Source organism: Equus caballus, chromosome 25 (genome assembly GCF_041296265.1).
Source record: "Equus caballus isolate H_3958 breed thoroughbred chromosome 25, TB-T2T, whole genome shotgun sequence".
Classification (NCBI taxonomy): Eukaryota; Metazoa; Chordata; class Mammalia; order Perissodactyla; family Equidae; genus Equus; species Equus caballus.
In genome coordinates, this window is record NC_091708.1 from 15876961 (window position 1) to 15899690 (window position 22730).

Consider the following 22730-nt stretch of genomic DNA (forward strand, 5'->3'; position numbering starts at 1 on the left):
ACGTCAGACACAACTGAAGGAAAAATTAGTGAGTCGAACAATTAAAAGGTGACGTTCTCCAAGAATGCACAGGGAAAAAGCAAAAAGAAGTGAAAGGATGAGAAAAATTTAATATTCATGGAGGATACAACCAGAAGTTCCCAAATCCTCTTAATTGGGGTTCCAGAAGGAGAGAAAGGAAAAAATGAAAAAGGTGAAGCGACCAGATAATAGACACAAATGTCCTAAAGCTGAAGATAGCTACATCTTTAGTTTGAAATCGCCCATATAGTACCAAGCAAAATAAATTAAAATAGTAATAATAAACTCACCCCTAATCATTTCTTTTTTTAAAAATTTTTAATTTAATTTTTTTTTTTTTTTTGAGGGAGATTAGATCTGAGCTAACATGTGCCACCAATCCTCCTCTTTTTGCTGAGGAAGACTGGCCCTGAGCTAACATCCATGCCCATCTTCCTCTACTTTGCACGTGGGACATCTGCCACAGCGTAGCTTGACAAGTGGTGCATAGGTCTGCACCTAGGATCTGAACCAGCGAACCCTGGGCTGCCGAAGTGGAATGTGCGGACTTAACTGCACCACCAGGCTGGTCCCACACATACTCACTTCTTGATGAAATCTCAGAACACTAAGAACAAAGAGAAAATTGTAAAAAGCTTTCAGAGGAAGAAAAAAAATTCCACAAAGTAACAAGAATCAGAGTTCTTGTTGGCAACAATGGATGCCAGAATAAAAGACCAAAGATCAGGGAAAATAATTGTTAACATCAAATTTTATATGTATAAAAATTATAACTGAAGAGTGAGAGCAAAATATAAACATTTTCAGATGTACAAAGATTCAGATGAATATTAATCATTTTTGAATAATTACTTGAGTTTGTACTTGGAAGAAATGGCCAAATGGAAGATAAAGCCGAGAATTAAAAAGACAGGTTGTAAGAAAGAGTGAGGAGCAAAGGAACTATTAAAGCATAGTTATTTAAATAATTATTGGTTATAAAAAAATGAATAATCTGAAATTAATGGGAGAAAAAGATGCAGTATATGCTAAAGTTCTTGCCTTTGGGGGCAGAAAGGTAAATATATTGATTATGTCTTTTATTTTTTTAACTTTTTATTATGAAAAATTGAAAGCACACATAAAAGAAAACGTTATCACAAATGTCACTATACCCGTCATCTAGATGTAATCATTGTTCACATTTTGCCATATTCCTGTAGTATTTTAAAATAATTCCCAAATATTGTGACCCTTCACCTTTAAATATATCAGTAGGCATCTCTAAATAGCGACTTTTTTACATAACCACAATATCATTATGACACCTAACAAGATAATAATAATTCCTTAATATCATTTAATATCTAGTCCATATTCAGATTTCTCTAATTGCCCCCAAAATGTCTTTTTACAGTTATTCTTTTCAAACCAGGTCCACACATAGCATTTGGTTGATATGTCTCTTTTAATTCTGAACAGTCCACCAGCTCACTCCAATGCAAAAAAAAAAAAGGAAAAAAATCCCAAGTTTTTCATGTGATTAACTTGTAAAGAGATGAGGACATAGAACGACCCACAATCTGGATTTGCTTGTCTCCTTGGAGTGCCTTTTAACTTGTTCTTTAGCCACTATATCAATGAGAAGTTTGATCGAAAGGCTTGATCAGGTTCAAGTTAAACAGTGTTGTTAGACGTTGTCTAGGTAATGCTGGACACTCCACATTAAATCTAATCATGAAGCACAACGTCAAACTGACCATTTTCAAATTTGATCAGTGGGTTCAGGTGGTGATCTGATCCCCCCATTGCAAAGTGACGTTCTTCCTCCCTCCCCCTTACAACCAGGAAGTTATCTACAGGCTGATACTTTGTACTTCTGTAAAATTACTCATGTGTTTAAGAGGAAGAAAAAAAAGTAAATCAGAAACTATTTAGAAATTCATAAAACGAGAGCATTGTGTATCAAGAGCCAAAAAAATAAACAGAAAAATGGCAGAAGGAATGGATTTATTTTCAAGAAACAGAAATCAATGAATGAGGAAAAAATAGATTTGACCAATAAACAAACCAAAACCTGTTCTTGGAAAAGATCAATAAAATAGAAAAATATTTGGCAATTCAGACGGAGAGGGAAAAAAAGCATTTGAGTAAACAATAGGGAACATGTGAAAAACTGTAAGAGCAAAATGGGTTCTAGAAAATATGGGTGAAATTCTCAGAAAATATAAATGACCAGGTTGGCTCCAAAAGAAATTGTAAACCCCAAATTAGTTAATATGAGAAATTCATCTGTTAAAGTTAGATGACTGAGTAATTTTAGTTCATTAATTAATGTAACTCACCCCCTAACAGATTGGAGGAGGAAAGTGTTATGAAAATGATAATATCTAACTCTTGTATAGCAATTGCTATGTGCCAGGTACTGTTCTAATAGCTTTAAATATGTTACCTCACTGACTTTCAATAAGTGCTACAAAGGTATTTGATTAAAGTTAATCTCATCCCTGATTAAAATTGTAAAAAGATATATATTTTAGGAATAAAAAGAAGCAACACTATTCTAAAAAATTAAAGTATCTACTGGAAATCTATAGCAAGCATTACACTTGATGATCGTATTAGACCTTTTCATATCAAATGTCAAGAATTCAACTCGAAACAGTTTAAGCAGAAAATGTATTTCCACAAGGAACTTGGAAGTTTCAGGGAATTCATCTAGATTGGCAAGAGCTGGATCAAGGTATCCCTAACTTGGGTACAAAAGATCATTTAATTGCAAGGGTATCACAATTTTGAAACAGCCAAATACCCTGGTGCGTATAGACTATGATTAGATATACAAAAATTCAAAGCACATACAAATTTGTTAGAAATACTTCAGATTCAACTGTGCCCTGGTCCTTTGATTCCGTCCAATTTCCTTCCAGTTGATTCAATATGACTGTCAATCTAGAGAATCAGGAGAGCCTGCCCTCCCCACCACATCCCGGCCTCATCCTCGTTTTTTTCCCCCAACTCCATCATTAGCCTTAGCCCTTACTCAGAATTTGCCCCTGGTCAGAATAAGGTGTTGCCTGAAGAATTTCTGGATCTCTGCCCAGGAGTGCTCCTGGGCTGCACCATGAGCAACACGGTCCCCTCCCCAGAGTATGGGGGCAGAAAGGCTGTAGCTCCAGGAAGCATAGCACGAGGGCCCATGGGGACTCTCTAAGAGGTGGCCCGCCCCTGGGTAGACCAGCATCCTTCCACTACTTCTCCCGTGGCTCCGCAGCTGGTCCAGGGCCTGCTCCGCATATTGCCTGCTATTGAAGCACTCGTCGTCCCCTGATATAATGAAGAGGATCGGACCCCTGGCCTTTTCAACAGGAAGCACGCTCTGCTGATTTAGTTTTTCCCGAGGGTCCCCCTTGTAGTGGCGGAGTCGCACAGCCCCTGAGATGTCCATCTGCATGCGCTCCAGAAACGAGGGGATGGGTTTCATAACCATATCCCTGTACTTGAGAGGAAATTCAAAGATGGCATTGGTCCCATTAATCCAGACAGTGGCTACCACCTGCTTCAGGTAGCAGGCCATGGCCAGCCCTATCTCTGCACCTTTGCTTGTCGAGAGCACTCCGATTCCTGGCTTTTGGATCTGAAGCACAAAATAAAGGGAACTCATTACAGACCATACTCTGAGAAGGGCACTGTCCTACCCGCTAGTATGATGGCAAGTGTCAGAAAATGGGCAGGACGTGGGAGCCGCCAGGACGGTGGGGGGTGGTCCTGGCGCTCTGGTTTACCAGCTTCTGTGACTGTCAATATTACCTACTTACCCGCTCTAAGCCTTATTGTCTTATGGGGGTGATAATATTACCTACCTTGCAGGATTGTTATGAAGATCAAGTGAAACAGTAGAAATAAAACTCCTGGCTAAAGGAAGAGTTTTACCGAAAGCGAAAGGGTCAAATGCACCAGCAACATTCCACATCCTGAGTGGAGGCAGGTAAGCTTTCAGAAGAATCAAATTCTCTCCAGCTAGGAAAAGAGGTTTCCCAGGTTCCGTCAAATGTTTTGTAAGTGTAATTAATATTTAAATAGCATTTCACAGCTACAAAGGTTTTGCACATCTCTTAATCCAAAGGCTAATCGTGAAAGCATTGGGAGTGTAAAGATGAAAGACTTGAATTCTATAAACAATTGAATTTCTGTACCCAGTCCAATAGGAAAAGTAGGAGGTCATAGGAGGGAGTCCTTAATTCTGTGGTAGGCTGAGGAAGCCGAGGGAGAGAAGAAGTCTGAGAGCTGAGTGAAGAAAGGAAGAGCATTCTGGACAGCAAGCAGCAAATCCATAGCGACCTGGTAGGTTTATCTTGCTCACAGGTGATTCTGATGACAGAAAGGTGGAACTAATGTTAATATGGTCCAACTTAATAGAATGTCATCCCGGATGCCTGACAATGTGATATCTATTCTGATGTGTCTTTTTTTAGTCATTAACACAAATATCAGTACGATGGGACCTCTTCAAGAGAACTAAATCATAATTCATCTGATATTTAACTCATAGCAGAAAGCTGGGTTATGAGATGTGTTATTCCAATCCTTTTCAAATTCAAATGTGCACACGAATCACCTGGGGATGCTGTTAAAATGCAGATGCTGCTTCAGGGATGGGGCCTGGGAGTCTACGTTCAAACGGCTCCCAGGTACCAAGGCCCCTGGTCCATGGATCACACTTTCAACAGTACAACACTTGACAAAGAGTTCTAGAATGACCCTTCCTTTCAAGATTCCTTTCCCTGGCCTGGCTCCTGGCATTGGGTGCTTACTTAGGCCTAGTTCTGTCCCTAGATCTGAAAACTTAACTAAAGAGCTACGAGCTCATCAGATGGTGCAGCCACCTGAGTTTTGCTGACAATTCTGCTCTGATCTCACGGCCCAGCTTTAGTAGTGAACCTCCGTGTTGTTAATCTGACTCTTTCGTTTGACTTACTCTAGCCTAACCTTATGCAGAGATAATCACTGAAGTTTGGAAATGTGTCAAGACAGAGAATTCATGATTGGAGATCAGTGGCTGATAAAAAATTGAGGAGCCGCTGATGAATGTCACAAGCACTATAAATGTAAGCAGCCTTGGCTTTTTTCTGTTGAACAATCATAGCATAGCCACCATTTATTGTCTTCTTTGTGCCATTAAGCACTAAGCTGATCACTAACCAACCCAACAATCCTACAAGGTAGCTATTATCATCCCCATGTTAAGTGTTTAACTGTGCGATGCCCAAGTCTAAACAGATGATGAAAGAGGCAGAACAGAGATTTGTGGGGGGTTTTTTTCCTGTAATGTTGCAAGGTAAAATGAAGAGTATTTTCAGTACCTTGGGATGAGCTAGTAGCAAGTTGGCAGCTTCCTCAAAGTAATCCAGGTCCACCTCCTGCAGTTGCTCGGGCAGGTCTTCATAGGCGAAATATGCCAATGCCAGCATTGCAAAGCCACGGGCAGCCAAAAGACTGGCCCGAAATTCCACTAGACCCCCAATGCCCCCAAACAAATCAATGATGCCTGGGAAAGGGCCTGCCCCTGAGATCAATAAAGAGAGAAGAGATTGGGATCAGAAAAAAGTGGAAAGAAGGTCAAGGAGATAGAAAGCAATGAAAGTGCAGGCTGAGCAAAATGAATTCCACCTTCACACACACACACACACACACACACACACACACACACACAGACACCCCCAATGGCATGTTAGTTTTAAAACATTGTGGGAAATACTAATTTTCCAATGAAACGATGCCGTTTGTTTTTGTCTCCATCAACAGTGTTTTCTCTGCCACCACACATTAGTCTCACCCGGAGGGAGAAAAAGAGCTCCTCGCACGCGACCTTCTCGGATCTGCACCCGCTGCACCTCAGGGACTGAGAACCAGCGCTGCACCGTCTGGCAGGCCCTGGGCTCAATCGTGACTGAATCTTGGAAGCAAACTGAGTCATACAGCTCCAGAGTGACCCAAAAGGGGCTGTTCATTACATCGTGCTTAATAAGCCTACCAAAAGGCCTCTCGGACTTCATAGCCCAGAAGAGGCCCATCGGATGGACCCCTACATAGTCACCACCAAGTGCAGGATCCTGCTCCAGGTCCAGTTTGCCTGCCTGGTTAGCCTTGTAGAAGGCTTTGGACTTGTACAGATTCCCCTTCTCATCCTTCAGAGATGCCATGAGGGTCACTGTCTGCAACGGGGGCAGGCCTGTCACTCGGATGTGCACTGGCTCATCCATGAGGGCACTTGCTGGGGTGGCTGTCAGCTGGATCATTGGCAACTGGCGAAGGGACCAAGTAGTATTTCGGGGTGTCCTGCAGTGGGAAAGGAGACTTGAGTTGGAAACTTAAATTCCAAGGAAAGGGTCCAGATAAGACCTACATGAGGTCTGGCCAAGTTAGACTTCTGGAGACTTGATGCAAAATACACAGACCCTTCGGAGGGGTAGAAGATGCGCAGAGAGTACTGGTTATTCTCATTTTACAAATGAGGAAACAGGTTAAGTGACCTGCTTAAAGTCTCATAAATAATTAATGGTAGAACTGGAAATTCAAGCTAGGTCTGACACCACAGCCTCCTGTCTTACCCGTTATAACACTGCAGTAAATCCTACTTTAGGGCTTTAAGTTGAGCTTTAATTCCTCAGTTGAGACAATACCCATGTGACCTATTTCACAGAGTGTTTGTTAGGATCCAAGGGCGTAATGCGTGATAAAGGGCTTATAGGAAGGATCAGAGCTGCCTCTCAACCCTGTAGCAGCCTGGAGTAGAGTTATATGAACAGGAAACTTATTATGGCGGTGTTTAATGTTTTTTAGTCTCTAATCCCTCCCTGCCATCGTAAGACCAAACTCCAGCTCTTTTCAGAGTTCTCATTGTTTGTTCTTTTTAAGGGAAAACAAAACTTCATGATCTTGTCTCTGCTTTGATGCCTTTCCAATGGAGTGATAAATGTCAAACGTTGTTTGTATTAAGGAGACAGTAATACACATTTGATCAGCTGTTTTGTACTCTGCTCATTATGAGCAAAATTTGAGGCCTTTCGTCCTTTCTTCCTTCCTTCCTTCCTCCTTGCCTCCCTCCCTTCTCCTTTCTCTCCCTCCCTCTCTCTCGTCTTCTTTCCTTGCTTCCTTTCTTCTATATCTCGTTCCACCAAAGATTTGAACCTGTTTACAGATAACAGATTCAGAGTAAAATAAAATAAGATTCAGGAAAATATAAACTAGAATCAGAGGCATTGGTCAAAGAAAACCTGGAGCATGAAAAGTAGAGCATTTTGTGGACTGTCAGTTTGGCACTGAATTAGTGGTAGAAAAAGGAAAAAAGGCCACCTGGTCAGTTCCATTGTTCTAATTATTCTCATAGAAAAAGTTACCAGTTCCTCAGGGGAAAGGAAAAAGCGAGGTCCTTCCAAAATTTAGCTCTAAAAGAAATTTCTCGTATGAGACTTTAACATAGCCATGCACCATGTTTTCAACAATTCCTCACATAAATTGTAGTAACAGTTGTCTCCTCAAAAAGCTTAATTCTCCAAGGGGTCCTTAGTTTTATTTTATGGAGGAATGCCAAATAAAGGCTTTGGGGTTTAGATTTGTGAGCACAAAAACTTCTGGAGACATAAACTGGCTCTGGCAGTGCAGGGGCAGGGAGGGGCTCTTGATGCCCAGTTCTTCACTGTGGAAAGGGGGTCGTTGGTGGTAGGAGAGAGTCAAAGCAAAAATGCCTTTCGCTTACTTGAAAAAAGTGATTTTCTGCAAAGGACACACTCCTCCCCACCTGATCCCCCATCCACATCCGTATTACTGACCATTTTACAGAAACCTAAACTCATGGTCGATGGAATCATTTTAAGTAAATAGAATGATTGTGACTGTTTTTCCTCAATGCTGGGGAAGTTCTTCACAGAAGAAAGTGGCACCAATGTAAACTTTATGGGTCTTTCATTCATGTTAGGGAGATGGGACATGGAATATTAAAAAGAATGTTCCGCGTCCCATGCAACATTTCAGTGCTCAAGTATTTTCTGATCTAATCCTTCCTGTAAGCCTCTGTATCTGCTGTTTCCTTTGTCCCCAAGACAGAGATCATTAAGAAGGGATAACTGATTCCCCTATTTCATGAATCCTTTCCCAGCTCTTGCTGTTATTCTCCTTCTCAAGACTTCTATGCGATGTATTGACTCAATACAGACTTTATTTTCAAGTGGAATTGATTAGAATTGCTTACCATGTCCACTCTGCAGCATGCATCCTGCTCGGGTCTCATTCTCCTGAGGGAACTGCAAACTCCTCAAGGGTAGCTACTATGTGAGAAAACTTTAAGGGTCCTAGTGCTCCTCACAGAGTAAACTATGCAATGTACATGCTTAGGAGTTATGAGATTCATAACAGGGGTAGAAAATAATAGCACCAAAATGCAGTAAAAATATGCTACTTATATATATAGTGCTTTTGTAATATAAAATATTGAGGTTTCTTCCCAAGCCATGGTTCCTCTTTATCTGAGAACTGCCCCCAAAAGCCCAGAGATAGACACTCAGCAGCTATGTTTATACCAAGTGACCTCAACCCTGGGGCCATTGCACCTTGGATCAGAGCTGGATACCTGATTCAAGATGTGCCAGGGACGTTCTCTCTTTGCCAGTTTAGAAGTGGGACCCAGAGATCACCAGTCACTCTATCAGGGTAAAACTAAAGATGAGGCAAGAGGACACCTACGTTGCAAAATTTACTTGCATGACCAAGACCCTGAAGTCCTCCTGAAATTTTGCACCCTAGGAGCCTCTCTTGCCTCACACTAGTCCTGGCTCTCGACTCTGCATGCGGCTGAATCCATAAAATTCAGAAGCTGTGTCTAGACAATCACAGAATGCCTGTCTTGGGGTAGAGTTTGGGAGTTTGAAGAGAGAGAGAGACAGAGACAGAAACAAATGTGATTATTGTTATCCTGAGAAAATCCTGAAGAAAGGATAGCTCACTTAGAAGGTAGGAGGTTATGTAATAAGTGTAAGAGGAAAGCGATGCCAAAAGATAGGTTTCAGAAGACTTCAGTCTTCTGGAGAATCTATCTTAAAGCCAGAATTTTGTTTTGAGGTCTCAGCACTCAGCTGACTATTGAATGCTTGATGTTTCGTCTCCTAATTTTTCTGGAGCTCCTGTTAAATGCATTAATTTATTGATTCTGACTTATCAGAAATTCCCCATGATGATCATTATTACTCTATGTCTAAATTTTTGCCATTTACATCAAAGCATATGCAAACGATTAGATTATAGTGAAACTTCCTATAAGAAGCAGGAGTTCTCCCAAGTGAATGACATAATCAAACCCATGAAGCAAACAAAAAGAAAAAGAGAGAGGGAGAAAGATGGCCACTTGGTCAGTCAACAGTGTGTTTGTGAATAGTGTCTCAGTTTTCCCCACCAAAAAAAAGACTAGGAAGGGGCCATATGATCGGTGACCCTATAGTCATTGCCCTTGGAATACGGGCTAAATAAAGTCATCTTCCTTCACAAGTTCACAAGGCAGGGTGTACCCTCATGTAGATTTTGTAAGTGTCTAAGGCAAAGTTTGATAGATTGCCTTTTCAAAAACTGGCCTTAAGTCTAACAGACCTCAGACTTATCAGGCCTATGTGGCATCTGTTCCTTATATGACACTCCTTTATATATTCAAGAAACAAGGAAAGTCCAGGATTAAAATACACACACACAACACATGTGTCTTGCATGCATGCACACACAGGAAAGAAGACTTTGTACCTTTACACCAGGGATTCTTGTCTGGGGTTCTGTGGAAAACTAAGCTTCTGCATAATGTCTTCACAAGATTTTCTTAAATTTGGAAAAAACTAAGCTTTTGAACTTCAAGTGTCATGTGATGCTAGCATACGCAATGATGGATAGGGACTGAGTAACCCTATTAGTGATTTCTTTACAGGTCTTTTATCCCCGCAGGGCAGTGTGCAAAAAGACCTTGTTCAATTGCTTGAGTCTATTCTCAGTTTTGGATGCAAGATAAGGGAGGCTGTTGATGGTTAGTGAACACTAACATTGCATGGAGAGGGGGATGCTAGGCTGATAACGTTTGCCTCTGCTTCCTGAATTACCTACTCCAAACTCCCCTTATGCTCCATGGAATGCGGTAAGGGAGTGAACAAACTCTACTGGTGTAACAGAAAGTCAGAGGGAAATTTTCACTCTAAAAAATGAACTTTTACCCACTGCAACTCAGCTCCCCCCTGACCTTTGCTATATTTGTAAACATTGCAAAATATGGACAGTGTAAGAAGAGCATCGTAACTAGTAATTAGTGTTTTTCAGGGGATTTTTCCCTTTTTGTTATTTATGACGCCACTCTTTTGTATTTTAGAAAGCATTTGCATTTTGCAAATATGTTTTATGGTCCAATAGGGTCATTTTTGAAGATAAATTTAAAATGAAAGAAGAGGATTGAAGGACTAGGGACAAGCCTCATAAGATTGGTGATGGAGAGGGCCAGCTCTGGTGGCCTAGTGGCTGAGTTCGGAGCTCTCTGCTTTGGCTCCCTCGGTATGGTTCCCAGACGTGGACCTACATCTCTCTGTTAGCAGTCATGCTGTGTTCCCGGCCCACGTACTAAAATATAGAGGAAGATTGGCACGGATGTTAGCTCAGAGCAAATCTTCCTCAGCAAAAGTAAATAAATAAATAAATGAGTTGTAATGGAGAATCACCATCTCCTGCATCATTTCACGAGAGACCACACACGAAAAAAAAATCCATCTTAACAATGAAGCTACTTCAGTGGGATTTACACCAGATGGGAATACAAGTTGTCCTGTTCCACTGTGCATAGTCTTTAATAAACTATTTAAAAGTGCCTCCAGGAAAATTGAACAGACAATTGTATACCACAATCATTTGACAGTCTAGGGACAGGCTATTTTAAATGGTTATTAGAATTTTCTTCCCCCCTCAGTTCCCTTTTTGTCCTCCAACAGCAAACAGTTATTGAGCACTTGCTAAAAGCTAGCCACTGGAGAATGTACTATGGATTCCCATAATAAAGCCTTTCTATTTTTCAAGGCCCTTTTGTGGCCATTATTCCTTTTGACCCTTGTAATAACCCTGTGGGAATGAAAAATCATTACTATCCTTACACTGTAAGTCAGGAGCTTGAGCTCAGCAAGTTGAGTGATTTATCTAAGTTTGCTATGTCCTTAATGGTGAGGCAAGAATTTTAACCCATGCCATGTGACCCGTTATATAAACCTTACTTATTTCCCCCAAATGGGGGTGGAAATATAAAAGCTCGTTCTTTTTTCCTAGCCTTGCCCGCCTTTGTTTTCTTCCCCACTGCCTTCTTGCTTTTAACTTCATCTTTTCCTTTCCCTGACTCTGAAGCTTTTAGTTAAACACCCCCTGGTGCATAGTTTGGCAGGACAGATAATGGAATGATACGATCAAATTTTAGTCGACAGACCAACATGTGCACAAAAGGTAATGCTTTTTCTATTTTTCAGGTTCAGAGTAATTTCTGTTTTGAGCCCTTGTTCCTCCAGGTGGCAGAGATGTACTCACCAAATTCAGAGCACCCTGCTTTTCCTTGGAGTCCAAGTAAGTTCCCTGGGACTGTGACAGCGCTGAGAGACTTGGGGTTGGGGAGCCCTGCTCGTACATTAGTACATATTCTTCTAAACCTATTTTACAATGTATACCAGGGGTTCCAAATTCAGATACCTATACAGGCCAGGCAGGTAATAAGTTTGTAGATAAAGGCCAGACATGAATGAAATATAAGACTGTAGTCAACTAAAGACTATCTGCCCAGTCTAAGGGTATTCAAATGTATTCTATAAAAAACAAACAAACCAACCCACATATGCACAAACCCAAAAACAACAACAAACCCCAGAGTTTGTATCAAACAAAACACACCCATTTGTGACTTTTGGAATTCGCTTCATCCATTAGGCTTCTTGAAACTCAAAGTCCAGTCTCTCCCAGATTTTCAGACTAAGTTGTAAGAAATCTTAAAGCTTATCCTATCCAACGCCATATTATCATCATCAATAAAACACCTACTGTGCACAGGACACTCAGTGAAAGGGGGCTCTCCCTTCTCTGGGCTCTCCACCACGCCGCTCAAAGCGCTTGATATATTACTGAACCTTATATTAGAGTCACTGATGCTCTCCTGTTAATCTCTAAATTTCTGGAGGGCAGGACCCTGTCTGATTTGTCTTTGTCACTTTCACTGCACATGGGGCCTTCACATTCCATGTGGTCCATAAATGATTATGGACTATCCTCTCCTCTCCATTCCCATAAACTCACATCCTTTACCTAATTTTTACTCCTTCTATACAGTTTTTCGCTCCCCAGTCTAATCTCTGCAATGTTGTCATCAGATCTCTACAAAACACAAAAGTAATTGAATTGCTCTCCTGCTTTAAACTTCCAATGGCTTCCAGATCCATTTAAGGGTAAAGTCTAAATCCTTTGGCCTAGCATTTAAGACCCTTTGCAGGGGAATGACTTTGCCATAGCACCCTGGAGGCCTTCCATGTATCCACAGGCAAACTTGAACCACCACATGACCTAAATCTTGGTGGAATGCCTTGCGATCCTCCCAGGAACATGACAAGATAGGCAATCTTCAGAGGAGGCTTCACGAGATTGTTTTCTCATCTGTTTCTCCCTATCCTGTGGGAGGCTGCCATGAGGCAATTTTCCCATCCACCTCCCTGCTTCCAGAAAGGCATAGAACCTTCCCTCTCACCCCGACACTCTTTCAAGGCAGAGCTGCAGCTCTTTGACCATTTTGCTGCGGTCTAGAGGTGGCTTCTCAGCCACAGGGCATCTTACAATTGTGTTGAGGTCATCTGGCTCCTTTTGTTTCAGTGCCATCCTTTTGGAGTGTGAGACAAGGAGCCAAAGAGCTGGCACCTTTGGCTTCTCTTGCCTTACTATCTATGTAAGTCATAAACTGTTTAAATCAAAAAGAGGCTCATTATTTCCTTACCAGCTGAATCTGTCAGTCTTGGACTTGGACTCCCCTTTGTGTTTGACACTCTTCATAATCTCATCCAGGCAAAGCCTTTTAAAACTAACCCTCATCTATTTACTAGACTAACCAACCATCTCAGTACTAAATTTAGCATATGATATTATAAAAATCTGCTGCTTGATCTGTCTCTTCCTTTTCTTCTTTATTCAATATAGTAGCCACTAGCCACATGTAACTAAATTTCAATTCATTAAAAGTAAATAAAATTAAAAGTTTAGTTCCTCATACTAACCACATTTTAATTGCTCAATAGCCACATGTAACTAGAGGCCCCTGCATTGGACAATGTAGATATAGAACATTTCCATCATCATAGAATATTCTATTGGACAGCACTACTCTAGATTGTAAATTATTCCTCAAGGGCAGGAATTATACCTTGCTCAACGCTCTATTCCTCAGTTCCCAGAATGGCGCCTGACTCAAAGTGATTAGTTAGTAAGTCTTTGAGGAAGTAAATGAAAGAATAAGTGATAGATGAAAAAGTAAAAAAAAAATTGAGTGGAATTTCTCAGAGTATGAAGAAGAAAGAACAGAAGCCCTGTTGAATTTTTATAGGCTGCTTCTGAAGATGGGAGACTCTTCAAAGTCCAATGGAATAAAACTTCCTGGCTCCCTCACTTCTTTTCAGCAGAAGGTGGGACTCTGCACACTGCAGTGTCCATGAAACCAGGGATACAAAGCAACTAGAGGTCAGGACACAAGAATGCACCTGCCTCACGCAGGATTAGCTTGTAGTGAAGCTAGGAGTGAAGAAGGAGCCCACAGCAACATGGATGCAACCTGATAGGAGCTGAAACTGGAAGCCACATTGTTGAACAGGTTCCAGACCTCCAGGTCCCAGGGTGAAGGGGATCAAGCCTACACCACTGGGAGGCCTTGATCTGTTAGGACAGGAAAACAGCAGGGAGCAGGAAACAAAAGACTAGAAGAGAGTAAAAGGTCACCAGTAGAAGTTAAAATTACTGATCAAGAAACAAAAATTCCATTCCCTTTAGGATCCTGTTGCTTTTCTTTCTTCATCACAAGACTTCCTCCCTCTCCTCCCAAGCAGTAAATCCCAGACAAAAACTTCTTGAGTCAAGAAACAGTCTCTCCATAAGTTCACATTAGTAGGACCCTGACTTCTGCAGCCAAGTGTGCATTTTGCCTCCAAAATAGTGTCTAAACAGTCTCTTGGTTGGTTGATGCATCTGACATAATTCTGTGTTCCTGAGTAATAAGCCACCCAGGAAGGTAATTGCGGGTCCCTCAGAGAACTGTGCTACCCATTGAGTCGAGAGAAACACATTCAGCAAAAGAAAAGCAGCCTTCCCAGGTGCCCTGCCAGCTGAAGTCAGAAAGCAACCTTTCCTACTAGGCAGTGACATCCCTGACTCCCAGAACACTCACCTGGATTCAGCTGCAGGAGGTAGTCTGGGGCTGGATGGCTTGTAGCGCCAACCTGGAAGCACCAGGTTCTTGCCTGTTGCTCGCTAATTTATATCATTCAAAACACCCCAGCCTACTGCTCAAAGCTGAAATTGTCTCCAAAGAAACTGTCAGCTGCTGCTGGTTTTTAAGTCCCCAGTGACAGGGCTACCAGCAAATGCTGCCACGAGCTCTGGGCAAAGGCTAGGTCTAGCTGGTGTGCCTTTCAGTTCTGGTGTTTCACAATGGAATGTCGTATTTCATCACATAGCTCTGGTTAAACATTTTCCCTTGACGCATCTTCTCAACTCCTGGCTCTAGTCTCCTTTGCTTCAATTCCTTCTATGTCTCTTCCCCAAAGTCAGTGGTCTCTGAGGCAGTTGACTTTTTGGTGGTTTCTAAGAAAGTGAATCTTAGATATCCATCTTCAGAGCAGTATGGGTTTAAGACTCACCAGAGGAGTCTGTGAAATAAAGATTCCTGGCCCCTGGACCTGGAGATTCTGACTTGCTAGGGCTTGGGTAAGATCTGGGATCTGTATTTTTAACAGGGGATTCTAATGCATAGCCAGTTTGGAACCACTCCACCAAGGGACAGCAGAAGCTCTCCCATTGAAAAATGCCTCCTCAGGACAAGAACCTCTGAAATCTGCCTCATTGTTCATCCCATCAGTCAATGTCCATTGTCGAAAAGTGCAAACGATCCGACCTACAAATTGTAGACTGTGCTTCCAGGTTGTGAATTCCTTGAGGAAGGGGACCATATCTTTCAATTTTCGCATCTCTTGCAGACACTGAGGAGTAGTTGGGGGACCACTGGTCTGTGGAATCAGAGGCCTAGATTAGAACCCTGACTCCTTTACTATCTATCGGTGTGACTCACCTCAGGCAAATCACTTGACTTTCCTTGTGCTTCAGCATTCTAATTTGTGAAACTGGAGTGATATGATAAAATGTGTTGAAAGTGAAATATAAGCCTTGAGGAGAAGGAGCTGATCTTGGAAGTCGTGAGTAGATTGGAATGTCTGGGAGAAGAGGGGTGTTTTGCACCCAGCTCTTACACAGGAGGAGAGGGTCCTTGGCAGGGTAGCAAGGCTCCCAGCTTAGTGACTAATTCCTAGGACCAGATCCAAGGATGAGAGCTCAGGTGGGGGAGGAGAGCAGCAGTAATAGAGTGCTGTGTTTCTAAGACTCTAAGAGGAGCACAGGAGAGGGTGGGCAAGTCCTGACGCTCAGTGCCCAGGTAGTAAAGTGAGGTGCAGGTTACATTTGCACAGGGCCAGGCCTTCTCCACTCTGCAGCCCAGGACAGAAAACATCAAGGAAGCTGGCACTTCATTGGCCCTTAAGGGATGTAGCAAATGAGAAGTGGGGACATTGGTGGGAACAATGTATAGTAAAATGACAATGATGTACAAAGGAGGCAGTAGCGGTAGTCAATAGTAGATGTGAACCATGCAGAAAAGACTGAAGTCCTCCAAGGAAGAAGGAAATTCTACCTCCAGTTTGCCTTCAGACTCAAGATGCAACATCAACTCTTCCTTGGGTCTCCAGCCTGTTGGCCTGCCCTGCATATTTCCAGCCCCACAATCACATGAGCCAATTCCTTAGAATAAATATATAGCTATAGATAGATAGATAGATAGATAGATAGATAGAGATAGATGATAGGGTACATGACTGGGCTTGAGAATTTAACTGACATAAGACAGATAACAGGAGAAGAGTATGCAAATTTTTTTACTGTAAGTTTTATGTGACCCAGAAACCTGCATAAGGAATGAAGACCCAAAGAAACAGTGAAACCTACTTGCTTTTATATTAGGTTGAACAAAGAGAAGCAATTGTGGAAAAGTAAACTATGTGGAGAGTCCGGGGGAAGATAAGAATTATTTTAACAAGGTCTGATTTTATAGGAGTCTCTCCATCTCAGCTTCTTGTCCTTGATGATGAGAACATTACTTTCCTTCTGGTTTAGGGAGGACATCTTCCATCTAGGAATTTAATCTCCTGCTCAGGAAGAAAAAGGAGAGGGTTAGAGGACCCTTCTGGCATCTGCTATTTTTTTTAAGTGCTAATAATTTTTGTGTCAAAGAGGCATATTTTGGGGTGACATATTCTCGTTCCTTTCAAAGGAGAGGGAAGAAAGCAGCAAAAATAAGTGATTATAGAAAACTATTCTAATGGGTTAAAGTCACCAAGTATACTTAAAGGATTTCATTGAGTTTCCAGATAACTGCAGCATAATCGGTGGAAAACTGTGACTCCCTTTCGATGACAGACCCAACAATGTTCCTAATCATCATTAGAACCTAAAAAAAGTTCTCCATAGTAACAGTCAATACAGAAATTGAAATGTTTCCGGCTCTCCTAAGACAAAAACAGTGTTAGTGCATAGACTTAAATTTATTTTAAATTTTCAGAGAATAGAGTTTAACAACCTTTCGGGGAAAAAAATCTCAACATAGAGTAACAGAGAGAATTTTGGGCTAAGTCCATGAGTTCTGATCCCAGCCCTGCTATTGATTCATTGTAAAAATTTCTCTGAGCCTTTACTACTCAGCTGAAAAATGAGAAGCCTGCCTAGAAAGAAAGCCTAGGCCTTAACAAAGGTGGGGCTGGACTATGAGAAACTGGAAGCCCCAGAGGAAGCTTTCATCCTGCTTCTTGCTTGGAGTTCTGGAAAGCAGAGTAAACAGGGACATTGTGTGTTCAGGCAGAGACAGATGCAGAGATAGCACACACAAGTCTCTCTTTGAACTCCTGTTGTGTGAAAGGGGTCTGGAAGTTCCCAAATTCTCAGTGATGGGCATGGAAGGCAGCTGAGAGTCGAAGGCCAGTAAGTCTCCTCTGGGATCATGATGGCCACGTTTGAGCTGACTCTTTAGCAGAGGATAGGGGGTATATGGGTCTACCAGGGACCTAATAAAATACACAACTGATGGAGAATTTGCAAGGACAATGAAAGCCAAGTGGGACAAACCAAGAGAGTCTGAGTGGGCTTGTTGCCTGACCCAGAGGGTGAGAATGGGTTTGCTGCCCGACCTTGACCATGCCAAGAGCACGAACCATGAGTTATACCAGGTGCAAATACTCCATCAGTGTACACAAGAGATCAATGCCTGGAGACCAAATTACACTGCCACCAGGTTAGAGAAGCTGGCCTAGAATAGTTATTTGATCTGGGATTCCTGCCCCTCACTCTTGCCCTGAGAATACACAAGTCCTCTTGCACCCAGATTTGGAGAAGGAGGTAGAAAATATCTTTTGAAGGAGATAAACACTTTGCTATTATCTGAACTTCAGAATGACTAAATTTACCTGAATATGGGCTGCATTAAACAGGAAAAGATTAAGATATCTTTAATGAGCTGGTTTATGTTGTTGTTTTCCCTTCCACCATCATTGGAAACAGGTATTTGAAAGCCTGGTTCTATTACAGAAAATTACATTTTTGAATATATGAATTGTAGTGAGTAAATGTAGAGTCTGCTTTGTTGAATTAATTTTTTAAACGTATTTCCTTTTTATCCTAACCTCATCCTAAATAATAACATTCATGAAATCACGGGTTTGATGGGATAGTAATTTTTTCTGGTTTGCATTATCATGAATGCCTAACTGTTAAAGTAAAAATGTTTCAAACCACCTAAAATCATCTTGTGTGTCAGGAGTAAAACGTATATAAAATTTTAAAACTCTGCACTAGATCATCTAAAATTCTGAAAGCTCACTCGATAGTTTAAGGCAAATAAGGCACATAACCAGTGATACCAAGTAGTTAAAGAATTTTGAAAGTTCTTAAGGTTTCTTATATAATGAGACTGTGTGGTAGAGACCATGATGTTTTCAACAAATATCATTCATTTTCTTTCCTCCTGGGCTGGAGTACATTTCCCAGCCTTCCTTGCAACTATCCAGAGCCAAGTTACTGAGAACTCTTCTACAGAAGATGGGCATTTGTAATGTACAAGCCTAGCCCCTACATTTGTGGGACCTGGAGCAAGAGGAACAATTAGGACCTACATGCAATACTATGAATACTTAAAATTGTAAGCTAGAGGAGCAAACTGTTTAATAAAACATGCTCTTTCCTCCTACCTTGAAATATACCTTCATAATGACAAAATAAAAAAAAATTGTAAAACTATATTTTTCTATGACTAGTTTGACAAATATCAAAGACAATTGAATTTAATTATTATAGTACATATCTAGGTGTTCTTTCTATGGGCCAGCGATGTTTCAAATGAGTAATATAATAAAGACTTTCATCATTCATAGATTATTATATGTTTATTCTGTGCCCTCATTTTAGCAAAATAACATTATGGTTTTAGAACTAAAATTTTTTTTTCACAAAATTTCTGTTCTATTGACAGTGATTTCTAAATAGACATCTGTCGTTGAGTCATAATAGTTCTTAGAGGGTTTTTTATTCATTTCAATTTGGAGAAATTTTGCTCTGCAGAGGCAATAGGATCCGGAATGGTCAATATATTTCTTAATGATTACATTAAGTTTCAGAAATAAATTATGAATTTACATATCAAGATTAAATGTTAAAATAGCTTATAAATGATAAATTATCAGAATTGCAGAGAATATTACAAAATATTTTAATTTCATCACGTGAATTGCCATCACTTACATTGTGATGTTCACTGTCTTTAAGTGGTATCAAGATCAATACACTAAAGAATTAGCATCACACTTCACAGCTATGGTATCTAAACATATAAATGCACAAATTTAAGATTAATATAAATAATATGCAAAATGTTCTTCAGGTGCCAAGTACAACTGTTGCAAATATCACACTCATCCTGCCTATCTCCTGGATTACAAATTCAAACAAAGAGAAAAAAGAAAAATGTACATTCCACCGTATTAGGAACAACACTCTGTTATCTAAGAGTCTGTCGCTGTCTGAGAGGAAAGAATTGCCATGTTAATTATTTTGCCTTTTCTCTTATAGAGGAAGTCCGAAGGTAAATTCTCCCTATACTTGGTATCTGTCCACCGCATCAACAGTGACACAGCATAAAGCTTCTCAGCACTGGAAAGTCATTCCCCTTTCAGAAACAAAGGGCAAGAGACATGGGACCTGAAATAGAGTTAGGCATGAGAGTGGATATTTCAGATGTGAAGATGCATTCCACTAACACTAAGGTTTGGATGCTGAGTGACAGAGACACTCCTATATTTTTGAATAAACTTTTAAGTGCGTATGTGTGTGTGTGAGAGAGAGAGCAAGAGAGAGATGAGGAGCGGGGTGTCCTCTAAACACAGGACAGCAGCCCTTCCCAATCTTTCTGTAAATTTTATTTATGTATTTTAACTATTCTAAAATAAAAAGTTTATTTAAAAAACATTGTTCTGCTTTTGGTAACACATTATCTGTTTAATTAGTCCTACTATTAATTACTATTAATTGCCGCTGTTACCTACTCCTACTGCTATATTGTTTAAATAATAGCATTTATGTCACAGAAAAGTAAATAATATGGAATATTATGTACTTTCAAACAAATGTTTATTTTGTGTACTTTCATGTTAAAGCAAGAACACATGTATCATTAAGGGGTTTTCAGTTTGTTATGGCTGTATCCTTAATGGATCTCTAATAAAAAGTTAGTCATAAAGTGTCCCTGTCAAGAAAGCCAAGGAGATACAACAACTAAAGGTAATGTGGTATCCTGGATGGGATTCTGGAACAGAAAAAGAAAATTAGAGAAAGACTAAAGAAAACTGAATAAGGGATGGACTTTAATTAATAATTATCAATTTTGTGACAATGTGCCATCCTACTGTAAGACGTCAGTGATGAGAAAACGGAATGTGGGATATATGAGAAGTCTCTGTATCTTCTTTGCAACTGTTCTGTAAACCTAAAAAAAAATTTATTGGGCCCAGCCTGGTGGCACAGCAGTTAAGTTAGCACGTTCTGCTTCTCGGCAGCCCGGGGTTCGCTGGTTCAGATCCTGGGTGTGGACGTGGCACCACTTGGCAAAAGCCATGCTGTGGTAGGCGTCCCATGTATAAAGTAGAGGAAGATGGGCATGAATATTAGCTCAGGGTTAGTCTTCCTCAGCAAAAAGAGGAGGATCGGCAGTAGTTAGCTCAGGGCTAATCTTCCTCAAAAAAAAAAAGAAAGAGGTTTTATTAAAAAAAAAATTTATTAACAAAGGCCTTGTTACTATCCACTATATTTGGAGTCGTCTTTGGAATCAGTAAAAAGAGTCGTGAATTAAAAATCAGGCACCTGAGTTCAGCTTCTGGTGATGGCTGAATAGCTCCCATGGGACCATCCCTCTAGTATAAATTCTGGACAAAATATAGCTATCAGAGAGCCAGAATAGCAAGTAGATAACGGTGAGGAATCAACACCTAGAGGTAGGGAAGGCACTAGGTAAGTTTCCAATTTTTCAAGAATTTTTTCCTGAAGGTAGGCACCAATAGACTGTGATCAATGACTCAAACATGTCTAGACATCTTCAGTCTTACCAGCTCCAAGAATCAGAGGACAGAGTTTGGAGCAATCATGAGAGTTTTAAAGTTAGGAAGAGAATCTCAAAAATACAGAGACAGAGAAGAAGAGCTGTAGGCTTTCTATGTAGACTCTGCCCATATTTCTGGGTGATCCTTCAGCTGAACAGCTATGTTTAGTAGCCAAGCTAAGACTTAAGGAACTAACTGAGACTTTGGAGTTAGGAGTTAGAGTTCAGTCAAGTTAACTGCCTGCCTAAAAGAAAAATTAGTACTCTTTGGAGGAATATAGCAGAATCCAATGTTTCTGCAAAGTCTCTTCCATAATGTGTAGAATACAATTCAAAATTATGAGATATATGAATAATATGAAAATTTACCCACATTTTTTTAAAAAATCAATCAATGGAGGCCAACCCCAGTATAATCCAGATGTTAGGATTAGGCAGACATGGATTTTATTGAAAGCAGCCATTATAATTAGACTCAAGTTTGTAAAGAAAAATATGCTCATGAGGAATGAAAAAATAGGAAATGTCAGCAAATAAGTAAAAACTACACCCAAAAAATGGAAACGGTAGAACTAAAAGAATAGAATATTTGGAGGAAAAAATATGAGATAGGTTTAATAGACAATTGCAGTTAGGAAAAAAAGAGTTAAAGACTTGAGAACTCATCAATAGAAATTACCAATCTGAAGGACAGAAAGAAAAGAAATGAAAAGAGAAAGGGAAAAATAGAGTCTTAGGGACTTCTGGGAAAATATCCAAAGAAATATCTAAAATGCATGTATTTGTGTCCCTAGAAAAAGAAAAGAGACAGAAAGGAGCAGAGAAATTATTTGAAGAAATAGCTGAAAATCTCCACAATTTGGAGAAAGATCTAAATTTACAGATTCAAGAAGTGAACTCCAAGCAAGATAAATTCAAAGAAACTGACATCTAGGAAGGTTATATTCAAACTGCTGAAAACCAAAGATAAACAGAAGATTTTGAAAACAGCCAGAGAAAAAAGGCACATTACATACAGAGTACAACACTTTGATGACTAACTTCTAATCAGAAACAAAGGCGACAAGACAGTAAAATTACACCTTTAATGATAATGTCAACCCAGCATTCTGTATTCAGTGAATACATTCAAGAATAAAGATATTTCCAGATGAAAGTAAACTGAGAATTTGTTACCAGCAGAACTGTTAAGTGAAGTTCTTCATGTTGAAGGAAAATGATACCAATAAAAACTAAAATATTCAGCAAGTAATAAAGAACACTAGAACTGATAAATATATGGGTAAATACAAAAGCCATTTTTCTTTAAAATACTTCTGATTCCTTAAAGCAAAAATTAAAATATTGCATTGTAGGATTTAAGAAACAATCTTTAGTAAACATCTGCTCAATATGATGTTATGTACATACAACCCCAGCATTGCTGAAAGCCAAGGAGAGGTATGTTTTGTCCTTGGCATTATAACTCTTTGACTCTTGATTCTAGAAATAAAATGTAAGTCTCCAGTAAATATAAAGTGGACAACATGGCAAGGGTCACTTGAAACAACATACAAGTCTTGATACCAAATCATTAGAAAAAATTTGGATAAACTTTTTTAACATAATGTCTCTTACATACATGTGAAATTGAAGTCTAAATGACAAATACAATTTAGTTAATTTTTTTATGACAAAGCTTGATGATTAGACTTAGGTCAAATATCAAGGATTAGGGGATAGAACTTTGAGATAATAAATATGCACT

General features: G+C 40.1%; 1 protein-coding gene and 1 long non-coding RNA gene across 4 annotated transcripts; one reads left to right on the forward strand and one right to left on the reverse strand.

Annotated features, from left to right (window-relative positions):
- Window positions 1-1098: 1098 nt before the first annotated feature.
- Window positions 1099-14740, reverse strand: LOC100063137 (acyl-coenzyme A amino acid N-acyltransferase 2). 3 transcript variants are annotated; one of them, XM_001494479.5, is made up of 4 exons: window positions 14468-14740; window positions 5837-6339; window positions 5364-5566; window positions 1099-3637 (listed from the first exon to the last, which is right to left on the reverse strand). In XM_001494479.5, exons 2-4 carry the CDS (start codon window positions 6297-6299, stop codon window positions 3044-3046), a joined length of 1260 nt encoding a protein of 419 aa, XP_001494529.3. In that variant the 5' UTR covers window positions 6300-6339; window positions 14468-14740; the 3' UTR covers window positions 1099-3043. The 3 variants fall into 3 exon arrangements, with proteins under 3 accessions (XP_001494529.3, XP_070106888.1, XP_070106887.1); XM_070250787.1 differs by lacking the exon at window positions 14468-14740 and adding an exon at window positions 9787-9910; XM_070250786.1 differs by lacking the exon at window positions 14468-14740 and adding an exon at window positions 8252-8405.
- Window positions 11339-22349, forward strand: LOC138920714 (uncharacterized). The gene is made up of 2 exons (XR_011432406.1): window positions 11339-11505; window positions 21778-22349. It is a non-coding gene; the product is annotated as an uncharacterized lncRNA (long non-coding RNA).
- The last annotated feature ends 381 nt before the right edge of the window (window positions 22350-22730 follow it).

Bases quoted from the DNA above. Each gene is read 5' to 3' on its own strand.
- LOC100063137 (XM_070250786.1), bottom strand. From the start codon at position 8,274: ATGCATGCTGCAGAGTGGACATG. The intron at 6,340-8,251 runs GTAAGCAATTCT...TTCCCACTGCAG, and splicing joins CATGCTGCAGAGTGGACATG to GACACCCCGAAATACTACTT. The intron at 5,567-5,836 runs GTGAGACTAATG...TATTGATCTCAG, and splicing joins AGCTCTTTTTCTCCCTCCGG to GGGCAGGCCCTTTCCCAGGC.